The following is a 16,685-nucleotide window of genomic DNA, read 5'->3' as shown; positions in this document are numbered from 1 at the left end:
AAAGGCTTCTTGCAGTGCTTACAGTGTTAAGAAAATGCAGCTGAGTGTACTGTAGTTAATGCCATGTTGGCAAAATGGGGACAATGGGAAAACATGTTCTTTAATTTCTTAGTGACAGCTTCCCCTATAATTAATCCTAATTTGATGTCATGTTTCATATTTGTATTAATGTGTTGAAGTGAAACCAGACAGAAACTTAGTTCAAATTAATTTGCTGAATCAACAGTATTTATGTAAACGTTGGATTAAATTAAGATGTAATTACCAGTGATGGTGACCTCACAGACATTTGGTTGACTCTTCTGTGGATATTTAAAGCAAGTGGCTGTTTAGATTTTAGAACTGCTGCTCAGAATGACAACTATAGTAGGAGGCTGTGTGAACGGTTGTTCCCACTCACACTAGTATTTACAGTGTGTAAAATAGGAAGTGGAATCGTTGACAAAGATCAAGTCCAAAGCAAGTGAGGGTGGCAGTTGAGACACATTTTCGTATTGACCAAACTGTGGTAGTAGAACTTCTGTGTCAGTCCAAGACCTCTGTAAATCAGCAAATATTTTTCTTTTAATCAACTACCCAGAACCGTAGATTAGCCTTAATTAAATCATGAGTTTTCAAAAGTTGTAAAATGGCTAAAAGTCAAATCAAGTTATATTCCATCTCCGAACATTTGATCAAGCTGAGAGTGGAAGGAGGCGGGGCTTAAGGAAAACAAAAGTGTGCATGCTCCTTAGGTCCGGTGGTGTGGCTACAGTCAGGCCATTTTCAGCTTTATGAAGAAGCAACTTTCATATGAATGAACGGGTCCCCGTCTCTAACGCTGTATCCAGTTTTGTTTTTACATCCATGACCCAAATATATAATGTTGGTCAGAAACTCCCACATTGTACGTTTTTAAAGCTGGAACCAGAAATTAGCCAGTGTGTCATGGAAGAATAAATAAAAGCCGTACCAAACAGCACCTGGGAAGATGTTTGCAGGACCACACAGGAACTGAATCAGAAACTCCAAGCTAATATACTTACCCTGGGTGATAAGAAAACCTCCCGTAATAAACCTGTTGGTGTCATTATAATAGAGAAATCTCCATTACTTGTTCCCAGTGCAGTGGCTGTATCCAGTGGCTGCCAGATGAGTCAAATTTAAAGCCCATGAAATATGGAAAAGGGCACAGTGTTGGCCCGGAGCCTGGCCACCCACTCAGCCCTCAGGCAGGGGTCCCATCCCATCACATATCCACCTCCTGCCTGTGTGTGGCTCTCCAGCTGCCTGTTCACTTCCACACACTATTTGCTAAATTGGTTACACACTGTTCATGTCATTATGATTAAATGAGCCCTGATTGCCCAATACTTTGCCAGGTAAAATAAATCTGTTCTCTATTCCAGAATGATAGGCAGGGTTGCCTAAAGATAAATACAAATAATAATAAAAGAAGCATATAAAGGTTTGCCAGGGGCCATTTTGGCTCGATTCAAATGTGTTTTGCCAAGTGTCAGGATGGCTGCCAGTTTCCACAGCAATCTCTGCCACCTGTGATGGATGGCCCAGCAGGTTAGGCTACACAAACGCAGCTGTGATTGCATGGAGCCATAATGGAGAGACGGGGCGACCTGTGAGCAGGAGATAGACGGAGGTTTTATAAGCTTTCATATTGCTTTGAGCTGAAACACTTAGAGCAGATCCAGAGCCTGGAAACATCAGAGAATTAGCTGCGGTCAACCATAGCTGCACTAGTCTGCTCTGTGCCCTAAGAGGGAAATAATTGAACAAAAACTTTGAACAGTTTTTTTTCTCACGTTTAGTCAGGCCAAACACACATTTTAGGATTAAACACAAATCCAACTTTCTCAATTATACAGAGACAGGAAACATCCATGCATATAGTCGCATATCTGAGTGCTCAGGCCAACAAACTAATGTTGCATAAGACATGAAAAAACAACCAAAAACCACTGTAGATTAATCTGTGTCTCATGGAGATATATAAGATGACTCGTATACATTTTAAGAAGACCATCAGAAATATTGCGTCTTTAAGGCACAACTAGCAAGGTTTTACTGGCTTCACATTTTAAGGTTTGAATTGTTTGTCCTACATAATGAGTAAACTGGATATCATGAGGTTTTGGTTTGGGGGCTTTTGATTTGGAAAAAAAGGAGGGAAAAAAGTTCTGAGAAACTGTGAAGGGCATTGTTAAATATTTGCAGACATATTATAGTCACAACAATTTACTGATCAAGAAAACAAAAACAATCCTGTTGCCACCAAACTAGTTAGTGAGCACTTGAAGCGTCTTGTCTACTAAAATGATCAAGTCATCAAGTCAGTTCCTTCTAAATATTCTTTTGTGAATTTCAAAGCTTAAAGGGGACCTATCATGCAAAATGCACTTTTGTACGTCTTTTATACATGAATATGTGTCCCCGGTGTTCCAGGGAACTCACCAAGTGTCAGAAAACACAACCCTCTCTCTTTTCCTCCATACCCAAATCTCGAAAAAACGGGGCTGCAACGGATCTGATACAGACACACTGATACATATTTGAAATTCCTCTGACGTCAGGAACGAGGAGCTCCGCCTATATGGCCAACTCTCCACCTATCAGGGGAATGTGGGGTTGGGCCACGGCCGGCCATTGCCGCTCGAAAGTGCTGGAGACGCTGTAGTACATATGCCAGGCCTGTAAGTGGCGCTGTAGTCTGCCACAAAAGCAGCGAAGAAGACTTCCCGCGCATGGTTGCCATGGTTGCCCTTCTGTTTATTCTCCGCTGTGGCTTTTTTTCTCACTCCCCGAGGCAAGCGTTTGCTCCTGCTGCTTTAATTCAATGCAATCCCTCCCCGTCGAGGCAAGCACTGTAATTCTCTCCGGTTAGTCCACCAGCAGATGACAAACACCCACCTCTCCGCCTCTTCCAAGGAACGAGGGGACCGTGCGGCAGAGTTTCAGTTAGATTTTTTTTCACCGGTCAACATGTCCGTTAAAGTTTAAATCTTCCGGACAAAATTAGAAAAGTGCCGGTCAAAGGTCTTCTTTGTTATTTATTGAGCTTTAAAACAAATGAATAATGACTCTATATAATCATATAAGAATAAAACACGGAGGACGGAGATCTCTTTTTCTCCCCCTCTTCTGACAGCCCAGCAGCTGATCTCAAAGCACGCTCCCCTCTGGCGTGGTCAGCTGCAGCTCATTTGCATTAAAGCTACGTCACAGAATCAGCCCCCCTGCAAAAACAGGGTTGGAAAAGAGCAAATAGAGCGAAATGAGGCATGGCTAAAATGCAGGATCTGTTTGGTATTTTGAAACAAAAACTATATTTATATACTTTATATAGGTATGGCCCTACAATATATTGTTAAAATATAGCATGATAGGTCCACTTTAACTGTTTGTGCAGTGTGTGTGAGACACACACACTGTGTTTTGTGTGTGCTCACAGCTACACTAACTAATCTGAGAACTCACAAGAAACTAATTCTGTTATTTCCCTGAAGTCTCTGTCCTTTCTGACTGTCTGTATGATGAGCCACATAATACTACATTCATTAGACCCCAGGGTAGGCTACATCTTTTGCTCAAAGTTAAACATTTTCAACTCAGAAGATGCATCTTTCTTCCTTAGATAAATTATTGTGCCTATCTTTACCCACTTAACATTCAAGTTGCATTGTTGCAGGACATTTTGCCATGTTAACACACACACACACACAACAGGACAGGAGTTTGGGTGAATCTATCATGTGTTCCAGAGATGTCAGACAGAATCTGATTAGTGGTGTAACTGTGTTTTCTCAACAGAGAGACATGCTGGACGTAAGTCAAATCATGAAGGATCTGGCCTGTATGGTCCATGAACAAGGCGACGCAATAGGTAAGATATTGTGTGTGTGTGTGCGCTGTGTAAGTGTCTGTTTGTGTTGAATGTTATTCACATTGTGAAGTGCTTGATTAATAACATGAGCTTGAAGATTCTGCTGGTCAAAAAATAACTGTGTAACTTCCACCTCGCTGCCCGTGTACGGGCTTGTTGATAAGAAGCAAAATGTTCTGGGTTTCTTCAAACCCTGATATCTGTAAATGGCTCTCACACCCTGAAGTCATTTAGACTTGGCCAAAAACTAAACGCAGCACAAAGATATATAGGGCAGATAGAGGCTTTGCTGCTGTGTCACACATCTGCCATCAGCTCTGTCTGGCTCCATCATGAACATTCACTACAGAATTGGCTGTTACTAATGTTAAACACCTGCACAGACAAAGAGACATAGCGGTTGCAATCAAGTTTAGATCAATTCTGAGAGAAGTGAAAGGTTTGATCATGCAGATTCAAATTGAGGTGATAGTTTTTAGCAGTTTGACCCTACAAAAAGACTTACGTTCTGTTTTACGGCTTTCTTAGCCACATGATACACTGGGAGGCAAACTTAACCTTTTATCCTTGAAAAGCAATTGCCGGTATATATATATATATTTTTAGGCATAAGGGTTGAAGTTCAAAGGAAAAGTAGTTATTTTAGACCCCCTCAAATGACGTCACATAGGCCTTAAGGAGTTGGTATCCATGACCAAGCCTCTGCCTAATGTAAAGTCGTAGGTCGCACTCTAAGCCATCATTATTTTGCCAATCAGTGTTTCTTATGTATTCTAGATGGCATTTGACCATTTGCAATCATGGTGAATCTTGTGTATAAATCGTGTACATTTAATGAAGGGACATATGCAGCTACAACCGGTGCTGCAATGCTTCTAGTCCACTGAACTGGCTCCTCAACCACTAACACAGTGGTGTGGTACAAGTCCAACACTGACTATGACCTCAATAATTAAAATAAAATGGAACTACAAAAGTTCACTCAGTAGAAACCAGAACTCTGTGACAGAACCATGTTTAAGAAAATGTAAACCGCCCCTTCCCCCCGATGAGATTCAGCTGGTAGATCATCTGTTTGAGCGCGTCTGATACGTTCCATAATTTGTCTTATGTATTTTCTTAATAAATAAATCAACACAATGTAAAGAAAATAAATATTCTCACATATTGGCTCTATTACACAGACAAATACAACTGTTCACTTTCTAAATTCAATTCTGCCAGTTTAGCAACAGTGGTGTACAGAGCAGCTACCTGAAGACACGAAGATAGCTAACTAGCTTCTGCTTCTTTGCAGTTGTTAAACTGGCAATTATGACATAACTATACGGATTGTGGGATGTACAGATCAGTGTGTGTGTAGTACCATTAGCTGCAAACAAAAAAAGTTCACCAAGCTATTTCCAACCATGCCATTCTCTGACCGCTGTGTACTGAGCAGTGTGTGTTCACTTCATTAGTTTCGTTAGCAAAACACCATTCAAAACGTCGGGTTACGTATTGTAACCCTTGTTATATAAACACAGGCGGAGCCCTCTACTGGACTCTATGGGTACTACCTTATCATGCAAGCATTCACCTACTGAGATTTCTATAGACGTAGCCGGCCCCGGGGCGGGCTTACCTGAATGCGTGCGCATCTCACTTCCGTATAAAAGGAGGCCTCGCCTCCTGACCACTATCCTACACCACTCTTCAGCGAGCGGTATAGGACAGACAGTGCCCCCAAGGTAGAGGGCTCCGCCTGTGTTTATATAACAAGGGTTACAATACGTAACCCGACGTTATATCTCTCACAGGCTCCGCCCTCTACTGGACTCTATGGGTACAGTGGGCGGAGCCCCGATGTATGCACGCACTGTCGTCCAGCACACCGTTCCACCTCACTGTCCCTGACCGGCTTTAGCAGCCACTGCGCCTCACTCACCTCTCCCTCGGTTGTAACCGTGGAGAAGTCCGGGCTGCGGCCGATAGAGCACACCCTGACGCGCTTGCCTCGCAAAAAAGTGTGCTCAAAAATAGTGCTGAGGACTCCCCTGCGTCTGCCCATAGGCAGACAGGGAAAGTCTGCAGCCCTGTATGGGTTCACTATGCACTCTCCCTCCTGAGTTCCTAAAGAGCACGGGGAGAACGCAAGTGCCCCCTATGTCCCCCCACTCCGCCACTGACCCTGTGCAGAGTGTGTAGGGACAATAATATGGAGGGCTCTCCCCCTCCTGCCCCCAGGCAGGTGAGGGGAGCCCTACAGCCCTGGAAGGGCCCAGAGCGCATTACATCACCCCGCGACCCTCCAGGGGTCCGGAGAAATGTAAGCGCATTTACGTCCGGGGAGGGGGTCAGATGCCCACTGACCCACAGCCCCCCCCCTCCTCACCAGTCCTGTGTTGCCGCAGCAAGTACAGACGATGAGAAAGAGCCAGACATATCCAAGAGATAAAACTTTATGAAGGGGCCTGGCGTTGACCAAGACGCCGCCGTGCATATATCCTCCACACTCACACCACTGAATAAGGCTGTTGATGCAGCCACAGCTCGTGTGGAGTGCGCACGGACCCCCCTGGGACAGGCTCTCCCTGCCTGCTTGTAGGCGTGTGCAATGGTTTCACAAAGCCAGCCTGCCAGGCGTTTCTTGGACAGAGCTTTTCCAGTCACCCTGCCCCCGAAGCACACAAACAGCTGTTCAGTGCGTCTCAGGGTAGCTGTGCGCTCTACATAATATGCTAATGCGCGCACCGGGCAGAGGAGGTGTAATTTAGCTTCTCTAGCCCCCCCATGGGGTGGAAGACTAAAACCCCCCAACTGAATAGCCCTCGACCTGAACTCACTCCTTAGGCTCTTGGGCACAAAGGAGGGGTTCGGTCTGAGTGTCGCCCCACTCTGGTCACCCCGAATCAATAAACAGCTCGGGTGCACCGACAGAGCGGTTAACTCGGACACTCTTTTGGCTGACGTTAAGGCAAGTAGCAACGCTGTCTTCCACGACAGTGCTTTCAGGGAGGAGAGCTCAAGAGGCTCAAATGGCCCCGTGACCAAGGCCTCGAGCACCAGCGGCAGGTCCCACTGTGGGGCGGAGGCGTGCACCACCGGGCGCAGCCTCCTGACCCCCTGTAAAAACCGCAACATCAGTGGATGAGAGAAGGCTGACCTGCCGTTGAACCCCTCATGACAGGACGAGATGGCTGCTGCATACACCTTCACTGTGGAATGAGCAAGCCCTCTGTCCACCAGTAACTGTAAGAAGGATAAAATAGAGCCCAACTCACAAGATAGGGGCTCTATTCCCCGCTCCTCACACCAATGCTGGAATCTCAACCACTTCGGCCTGTAACAGGCTGTGGTGGATTCTGCTCTAGCTGCCTGGATAGACTGAATAACGCTGTCAGACAATCCACCCTGTCTCAGCCTGTCCCTCTCAGGAGCCAAGCCTGAAGAGGACGGCCCAGAGTGGGTAACGCCCCGATTGCACCTGCCTCTTGAGACATTGCCCCCCAGAACTGGGGGATCGCCCAGGGCTGGCCCACCTTCATCTGTGTCATTTCTGAGTACCACGGAGCCCCGACGCGATCCGGTGCCACCAGAATGACTGCCAGACGTTCTCGCCTCACTCTCCCCAGGAGAGGGAGAATGAGATGCAGCGGTGGAAAGGCGTATAGCAGCTTTTTTGGCCATGGCTCGTGTGCAAACGCGTCCACCCCCAAAGGCGGGTCGTCGCTCAGGGCCATGGAAAACCACAGGGCACAGTGGCTGTTGCGCCGGCTGGCGAACAGGTCCACTTCCGCTCTCCCGAACTGGGCCCAGATCTGCTTCACCACCTCCGGGTGAAGCGTCCATTCGCCTGGCAGGGGGCCGCCCCTCGACATGAGGTCGGCCCCCCTGTTCTCCAGTCCCGGGATATGGAGGGCTCTCAGAGATAATACCACCTCTGATGCCCATAACCACAGCCTCTCCGCTGTGGCCAACAAGGCGGCGGAGCGGACTCAGCCCTGCCTGTTGATATAAGCGACTGTGGTGCTGTTGTTGCTCCTGACCAGTACATGTCTCCCTTGAATTAGGGGCATGAAATGCTGGAGGACTAACACTACCGCCCGTAGCTCTAGGAGGTTGCTGTGTCATGTTTCTGTTAGAGACCAGCGCCCACCTATAGCCCTCTTCAGGCAGGTCCCTCCCCATCCTGTTCTGGATGCGTCCGTGAACACTGTGATGTAGGAGGTTACCCGTCCCAGTGGAGACCCCCTCCGGAGGCGCCCGGGAGACCCCCAGAACCGGAGGTTGCCCTCCACTGAGGGGGGGATGGTCACCAGCTGCCGTTTGTGCCTCTTGGGATCCAAACGCAGACTGGAAAACCACCTCTGCAGGCGGCGCATATGCAATAACCCCAACGGGACCACAACGTGAGCAGCCGCCATGAGACCCAGAGTCTGCATGACAGCTAAAGCTGTCACTGTTGCCCCCTGTTGCAGCCTGTGCACCGCCCTGAGAAGGGACGCACGCCTGTTCTCTGACAGGGTGGCACGCAGCGCGCCTGCATCGAGCCCCACTCCCAAATACAACGCCTGTTGGTGAGGTATGGGGGTGCTCTTTCGCCAATTGATCGCAAAGCCTAATTTGGTTAGGTGTGTGATCAATTGTGCTGTGCAACACATTGCCTGTTCCCGGGACCCAGCCATGACTATGAGGTCGTCTATGTAAAAGAAAACTCTCATGCCCTGGGCGCGCAGCGGTTGAAGCGCTGTGGCCACACATTTGCTGAATGTGCGTGGGGATAGGGAGTAGCCGAACGGGAGTCTGTTGTACTCGTAGGCTATCCCTTGAAAGGCAAAACGCAGATATTTCCTGTGCTCTGGCACAATCTCCACATGAAAATATGCGTCTTTCAGGTCGATGGTGGTGAACCAATCGCCCGGCTGCACTAGCCCCATTAACTGTTTGATAGTTAACATGCGAAATTTCCTGCGGCAAATGTGAAGATTCAGGCTGCGCAAATCTAGAATAGGTCTGAATTCCCCTGTCTTCTTGGAAACCAGGAAGTACATGGAATAAAAACCCCTTTCTTTTTGCTGAGGATGCACCACAGACACTGCCTGTTTCTGCACCAAAGCCTGAATCTCTGTTGAGAGGAAACCCATCTCCTCTTGGGATGATAAAATTACCTCTCGCATGCCTCTGAATGGAGGTGGGACGCTGCAAAACTGGAGTGAATAACCCCGTTTCAGCGTCCTGTCCATCCACTCTGACAGTACACAGCTGAGTTTCCATTCCCCATAATATTGAGTTAATGGACAAGCCCTTAGCTTTGGGGCCGCAGCTATAAAGCTGTGATACTCTCTGGTGACCCGTTCCGCCGCAAAATGCCCCGTGAAAAGAAGATTTGCCCATGGAGGGTCGACACAGAAAGGGCCGATTTTTTATTGAGGTCCCTGAACACACCGTCGCGCGCTCTTGTGTGAGCGCGCGCTCCACCCTAACACTGTTCTCATTACCATGGTAACCAGCATTAACCGGAGTTTTTGTTGACGTATTGTGTTCACCTGAGGTCCCTGAACACACCATGGGCTCTTGAGAGAGCGCGAGCTCCGCCATAATGCAGCTCTTACCACTACGGTAAACTGTATTATTAGGAGCCTTTATTCTAGGCGTAGTGTGTTCCCTAACCATAATGCGCCGACTAGCAAGTCCCTGCACCCGCATAGCGCTACTATAGCACTTCCTGCGGTTTATCTCTCTCATCTGCGCATGCCCACTAGCTATCTCCTTTACAGGAGAAATAACCGGGGTAGCGAGTGGGGAATATGTACAGTCAACAATGTGTGTGAGTGCAGGATTGTGAAAACACATGACACTCAGACTTGAATACAGATCACCCTTTTCTTTATTAGTTTTCCTAATACAAGGGACCTGGGCATTGAACAGGGAGGAGGTGGGATTCACCCTAGCGTCCTGGGTGGAGAGACCCGATGAGACGCTTCCTCCCTCCGCCAGTCAGCTGCGTTTTGGCGGAGCTCCCCACCCGGCGGTTCTCTGCTGCTGCTGAGACTGCCGTGGCCGGGCAGCCCGCCCCCGTGAGTGCCGGTACGCTGGCCCCACGGGGCTGGTTGAAGAAGCGGAGGGTGCTACCGGCACGGGACTTTCGTACCGGCGTCTCTCCCTCCGTCTCACCGTTGCACTGCGCTCCGCCGCCCGCGGAGGACGCTGTGACACCTGGGGAGAAGCTAGCGGCAACATGCGGCTAAGCTGCAGCCTCTCTTCCTCCAGACGGCTGAAAACGCTGGGTGACCGAGGCTATAGACCCAAAGAGCCCTTCCGTGGAAACGGGGGCTCCAAGGAGATCTGCTCGGTCCTTTTTGGGCAGCGCGGTGAGTCCCAGCCACACATGATGAGACGCCACTGTGGCTAAGGACATCACTCGCCCGGCTGCGGTGGCCACTCCATGGATCAGATTATTCATCTGACCCATGCAGCGGTCCGGATAATCCTCCCCGTCCTGAGACGGGAGAGCGGGGGCGTCTGCTCGAGGAGTAATCAAGGAGACGCCCAACACACCCAGATTATTCGCCGCAGCCGCCATCTGTGAACCGAGCCTGAATATTTTATCCAAATATTCTAAGGCTTCCCGGTCCCGCGGCAGCGGCGGCAGAGGTTTCTTCCCCTCCGCCCAACCAGCTGATCGTGGCAACAGATGGGCCGCCAGGCTCTCGTCGAGGGGGGGCACGCCAGCACACACCGTGTCTGATCGGCCCTGCATGCCCGACATGGATGCTATGGCGGCCTTCGTCCTCAATGGACGCCGCCATGTCGCCTCCACACACTGCCAGATGTCTGGCAACGGGGGCGAGACGAAAGCCGGCTGCGCCGGAAGCACCGGGCCGTAAAACCCCTGCCTAAGGCGGCTTACAGGCCTCGGTGGCAGCGGTGGGGGGAGCGGTAAGCCTACACGCTCCGCTGCCTGGGTCATCAGCGCTGGGAAGTCCAGTCGCGCAGACCTGAGTGCTGGGCCCTCCTGGCTGTCGGACCCGGGGGTGTCGGACAAGGAGATGTCGTCATCCTCCGTGAAGTCGACCACGCGGTCCCTCGGAAGGACGAACTCAAACGGCACGTCCTCCAGGTCGTCCATTTCCACCACCTCGAGGTCCACATCCTCTTCCTCTCCGTGCACCTGCGGGCCGAACTTCCTCGAGAAGTACTCCGCACGATGCCGGCGGTTTAGCATCGGGATCGAGCAGCAGGAAACACAGGCCGGTGTCTGGCCTGCTCCCTGCTCAGCGTGATCCTGTCCCAGGCACTGAAAACATTGGCGATGCGGGTCTGCTCCCGCAATCAGTCCAGGGCACGACGGGCAACTGCGATGCTCCAGGAGTGGCTCCATTTTCAACAATATCTCTCTCTACTTCCTTTCTCCCATTTGTACGTCTCGGACTCAGTGCTAGGTTACCACCTCCGCTCGCTGAAGAGTAAAGGATAGTGGTCAGGAGGCGAGGCCTCCTTTTATACGGAAGTGAGATGCGCACGCATTCAGGTAAGCCTGCCCCGGGGCCAGCTACGTCTATAGAAATCTCAGTAGGTGAATGCTTGCATGATAAGGTAGTACCCATAGAGTCCAGTAGAGGGCGGAGCCTGTGAGAGATATAACAGACCAAACTGTTTTGGTGTGTTTTAGTGCCCTCTGAAACTAGAGGCCTATTATATATAATAAATTATGAAATCAGGATTTACCAAGGCATTTAAAAGCATAGTGTTCTTTAAACTGGCCAGCAGTGATGTCATGTGATCTGAGAGAGGAGTGGGATAGACTTCCAGCTTGTAAACGGCTACAAGACACTTGTAATGCTCTCCAGGTCATATAAGTAAGTTGTAATTTAAACAACAAAGGTTTATCATAGTAAAGTAACTTTGGACCTCCTCATGTTCAAATATTTCGGATGAAAAACAGTGTCTACATTTGTATTTATATCTGAAGATAAATGTAAAGATAATAAAAAAAATGATTGTGCCAATAATCGTATTTGATTGTATTTATGACGTCACAGCTATAGAAACCATTCATATTATACAGAAACGCAGTAAAACCAGGAGTTGCATCACAGACAGGTCTGTCCCTGGTCTGTGCCACGCGAAAAGGGACGTTTGATTTATTTTTCTGTCCTCCCGTTATGGAGATAGTCGAAGACCTTAAAAGTATCGTAAGTAACGAGATAATTTTGAGCGTAGTTACTGTAATGTAATTACTGCTGAACCAACAGTAACTGTCAATATTTACTTAATAAAATGACAAGAAAATATATAATAAAATAATAAAAAGTCATTTTAGCCTTTACTCATCAATACGTTAAATTATCTCTACACAAACTCCATCCTCCTTTCTCTCCTCAAGAAGAGTTCAATGACTGTTGTACAGATGATCTGAATTTTCAGTTGCAATAATAAGTCCTGTTCAATCACCATGGAGGATAATGCTGAAAGTCCAGTCTGTCCAGTCGTATTTATGACAAAAACCATTGTGGAGCCTTTCGCTGTGCACTTGTTTGTTAAGCTGTAGATCCACTCGGGCTTCCCCAACAGTTTTCAAAAGCACCGTGTCCAGCCGTGCTTTTGTGTCTTGCTGCTGTTTTGGTTAGACAACTAAAGTTTGCAAACCCTTTATGGTTCCTAACACCAAGTCGATCAGTAGGGAATATCAGGCACTCCCAGTAATACAATTTGCAGTGCTCCTCGGGTTACGGTCGAATAGTCAGTTTAGCTTAGGAAGGTTCCATACGGAGTGAAATTACCCGGAAGAACCAAGTGGCAGCCATGATAAGAGCTGTTGGAATTATCTAGATCAGGGGTTTTCAAAGTGTGGGAAGGTGAGCCTCCCCTCAGAGAACATAAGAACAATTATTATTGCTATTATTATTATTATTATTATTATTATTGTTGTTGTTGCTATAATGCAGGGGCATTCAATTGCATTTCAAAGAGGTCCAGTAAGAGAAAATGTCATTAAATGCTCTGTTTTCGCTGTCTACCTTTCTCTTTTTTGAGCACGCCATTTGAAATTACTCCGACTGTTTCTCTCTTCTTGTCTCGTCTCTGTGTGTGTGTTTGAATCTATCGTGCGGAGTCCCAGTCTTCTCTGATGTTACACTGCAACCTGCCTGTGAGAGAGAGTCCAACGACACACTCTGTCTGTCCAACACATGTCCTGCAATACACATGCTGCAGCTGACCAGCTACTCACTGTTTGTAAAAGTAAATAAATAGTATTTTCATTTCAATAATGTACTTTCTATACCCTGCTTCATAAACAATACTGACATCCCTGTGCTCCTCCGAGTCTGGGGGTCCGGGGATGTGAGGACAGCGCTAGGACACAGTCAGGGAGGCTGCTTTACTTCATAAAGGAAATGGCGGTCAATATTAACAACACAGGAGCTAAAACGCTTAATAACCTTCATTACGTGTTAAAGAAAGAACATAAGAAAGGTTGACAAAGATGAGGCTGTTAAACGGGCAGCGGAGCCGCTGTGTGTAGAAAGAGAGAGAGAGAGACACTGAGCTGCACCATGCAGCGATCAGCTGATACGGAGCATAGAGAGAGAGAGCTGCGGTCCGCGGGGCTCGGCCTCCGCCTCCTGTCCTCACAACTCTTGTTATTCCCGGGACCGGACAATTGTTATTTGTTCTTACTCTGAACCGATTTTTGCTTCCCAACCCTGCCACTGTCAATGGAAAGATGTATTTGTCCGATATTATAAATAACACGTCCCGGACGATCGGACGTGTGCTTTTTCGCACACTGCATGTTGAAGCTCGCATAAAGTTAGCTGAAATTAACCAGCTAGATTTCACTGTTTCTCGTTATTTTTTTCTCACGCTGCGCCTCCCCTGAAGCTCTCTGGTGCCCCCCAAGGGAGGCGCGCCTCACACTTTGAAAACCGCTGATCTAGATGGTAGGAAAGGAGACTTGAAACTTCCTCATCTGATGCGCAAATGCGGCGCCCTTCAGTTTATGCGCAAATGCGGCGCAATTAAGCGCGCCACAGTTTCGCCGCTGCGAGGCTCCGGTGCTCGTGCTCCACTAGCACATTATTCTGAAATTGAAAAATCTGCACAATGACTACTTCTACTTTTGGTACTTTAACTATATTTTGATAATACTTTTCTAATTTCACTTGAGTAACGTTTTGGATGCAGGATTTTTACTACTCTGTCTGATTTCAAACTCTTTCATTAAAGCTCCCATGTCATGCTTTTCCGGTTATTACCCGTCCCCTTGTGTGTTATGAAGGTTTTTATGCATGTAAACGGTGTGCAGAGTCAAAACCCTCAAAGTACACCCTGTAGCGAGTAAAACTCTAACACAGAAAATACCTCCCCAAAACGCCTCGTTGGAGATACGTCACTGCCCATTTGATTCTTCCGGGTACCGCCTGATGTCATGCGGTACCCGGAACGAAATGGACCAATCCCGAAGAGCTATGGCCACACCAGCAGCGGCGTGTTCCTCCTCCAGAGGTTCGAAGAACCGGCATTTCACAGACGAAAGCTTCCAAAACATTGCCCAGTTTGAGGCCGGATATGCACAGCTTGTTTGGACCGTTTGGAGCAGGGGAAGATCTGGGTATACAACCTGTAAGTTTGCATTGTTATTTGTGTATTTATCAAACAAGACTGTTTAAATGTGTAAACTGTGTTGGACTGCTAAGCCATTGACACAGTGCTAACTGTGCTAACTAAGTTGCTAGAGTTTCCATATATCAACTCTAATATCAGCAGATGGCCTTGCATACATGTATCTCATAGCAGGAGAATGTCTGCATTCACACACACGGAATACTCATACAGTATACTGTACTGTGATTTACCGTACATTGTGACCGTACATATACTGCATGTAGCTAACGAGGCTAGCTGTATGCTAGCGCAAAACAATGTATTCATGCAAGTTACATTGTATGGTAGCAGAATACCCGTATACGATTGCAATTATAAACACGTTATTGCTAGCCTAATATGAACCACTAGCTTTTGTTCATAGTAGTTTTATTACACTGCATTATAGTTGCCTTTCCTCCAAGCTAACATTCATATCGTGTTAGCTACCAAGGTAAACAAAGCTAGGTTAGCATATTAGCAGGCAAGCTGTTCATTACACAACTACTACTAACGAATCTAAAACAACTAAGTTTCTCTAATATTTTGTGATTTGCATTTGATTTCGTCCAGCCAGATCCTGGCGGACAATCCATGACGTGCTAAAAGGCACTTCTACTACTACTGAGGCGTCGTGCTAAAAGGCACCGCACCGACTGTGCTGCCTGCGAGGAGGAGGAATGGATGATATACCGTGTATATATGTATATTTATGTTCATTTTGTACATTTCTAAAAATAAAGTTTAATGGAAATACTTAGTAGGCCTATCCTTTCTTCCCTGAATTCATATATAGCAAACCATGATTTGATTTCTCATCAAACAGTAGTAGTTTATAACGGGTAAAAATAACTTACTCTTTGTTATGAGCGGCTCGTAGGCCACAAAGACAAGGAGACATACACGAGTTTACAAAACCACGGCACATTTATTGTGGTAAATGCAGAGATAGGTGGTTGAGAGGATCGCAGAGTTAGTCTTCCTGCAGCCGCTTTGGAGAGAGACTGGGGCCGTAGTGTCCGGAGGTGTCCGTGATCGTGCTGATTAGCCTCTTCAGCTCCACCCCATCGTAAGACAAAGGCCCTGGGGCCGTCACACTCTTCTATAACAACAGTTAAAAATATATATGTATATAAAATATACGGCTGTGCCGACGCCATGATAAGACTGATGTTACGCTGAGAGCAGCCGGGAAAAGCACTGTTAGACATGGGCGCAGCCTCTCTGGTGGTTGACTAATCAGAACGAGTGGCCGAGCTGACCAATCGGAGCACACTAGGCTCACAGGGAGGGGGGGGCAAGAGCTCCAACGAGTCGTTTAGTGGAGAAAGTGAATACTGCTGAATACACATGCTTGACAGAGATGCTGTATGCGAAACCAATGTGAGTTTGGAAAATTGCACAGTATAAATCTATTTTAGTATACCTCAACAATGTAATTATGATCAGTGGAAATGGCCATGACATGGGCCCTTTAAAACCCTGAGTAAGTTTGCAGCTGTGTGTTTTGCTCCACCTTTTTGTAAATAAAACTGCAGCAGCTTGACAACAGAGCGGGAACGTTGCGATCAGCTGATTTTGCGCAGTTCTCCAGTGTGTGTGCGGGGCACAGAATGTGCACAGGGGAGTCTCCCTCCGCAGCCAGTTGACGTAGTTTTGGTACAATTCTGTTGGACATACCGACGTTAACAGCCGGTCCGGCTAAAATAACTGGATGGCCTACCTGCCTGTCAGCCTTCCATCTGTGCACAAACTTATCTCGGGCCCTCATTGGTCATGTGCGCGTTCGTGTGTGTTGGAGGAGGGGCTCTGTAAGGAAGTAGCAGATTTCTTCCGGCTGTGTATTTTCAAATTCTAGCGCACTCGAGCTGGTTTCTCCAAAATTACCTACCCCACCTTTAAATACAATTGTATTTATTTAAAAATATTTAAATATTTAAAAATATTTTCAAACAATCATACCTATTGGGATTCATTCGGATTAAGAGGGGGAGGGTGACACCAATAACTTTTACTTTTCAGTTCCAACCTAATGAAGTGTATATTTTTCACTTTCATTAACCTGTTCCACCCTGAGCCTGTTTTTCAGGTCTCAGGCTCGAAAATGACATTCCCAGAACAAATGACCATATCTTCCCTTCTTAAAGGGTTAAATTAATAATCTTTGTTCTCAAAGTAA

At 47.3% G+C, this 16,685-nt stretch overlaps 1 protein-coding gene across 1 annotated transcript in view; it reads left to right on the top strand.

Annotated features, from left to right (window-relative positions):
- tsnare1 (T-SNARE Domain Containing 1) overlaps window positions 1-16,685 on the top strand; it is a 269,991-nt gene that overhangs the window by 176,918 nt on the left and 76,388 nt on the right. The window contains exon 9 of the mRNA XM_034115670.1: window positions 3,805-3,877. Within this exon, the coding sequence (XP_033971561.1) occupies window positions 3,805-3,877 (73 nt within the window). The remainder of the gene's footprint in view (window positions 1-3,804; window positions 3,878-16,685) is intronic.

Source organism: Trematomus bernacchii, unplaced genomic scaffold, assembly GCF_902827165.1.
Source record: "Trematomus bernacchii unplaced genomic scaffold, fTreBer1.1, whole genome shotgun sequence".
Classification (NCBI taxonomy): Eukaryota; Metazoa; Chordata; class Actinopteri; order Perciformes; family Nototheniidae; genus Trematomus; species Trematomus bernacchii.
Note: the sequence above shows the minus strand (reverse complement) of the source record. Positions and strands in the feature narration are given on the sequence as shown.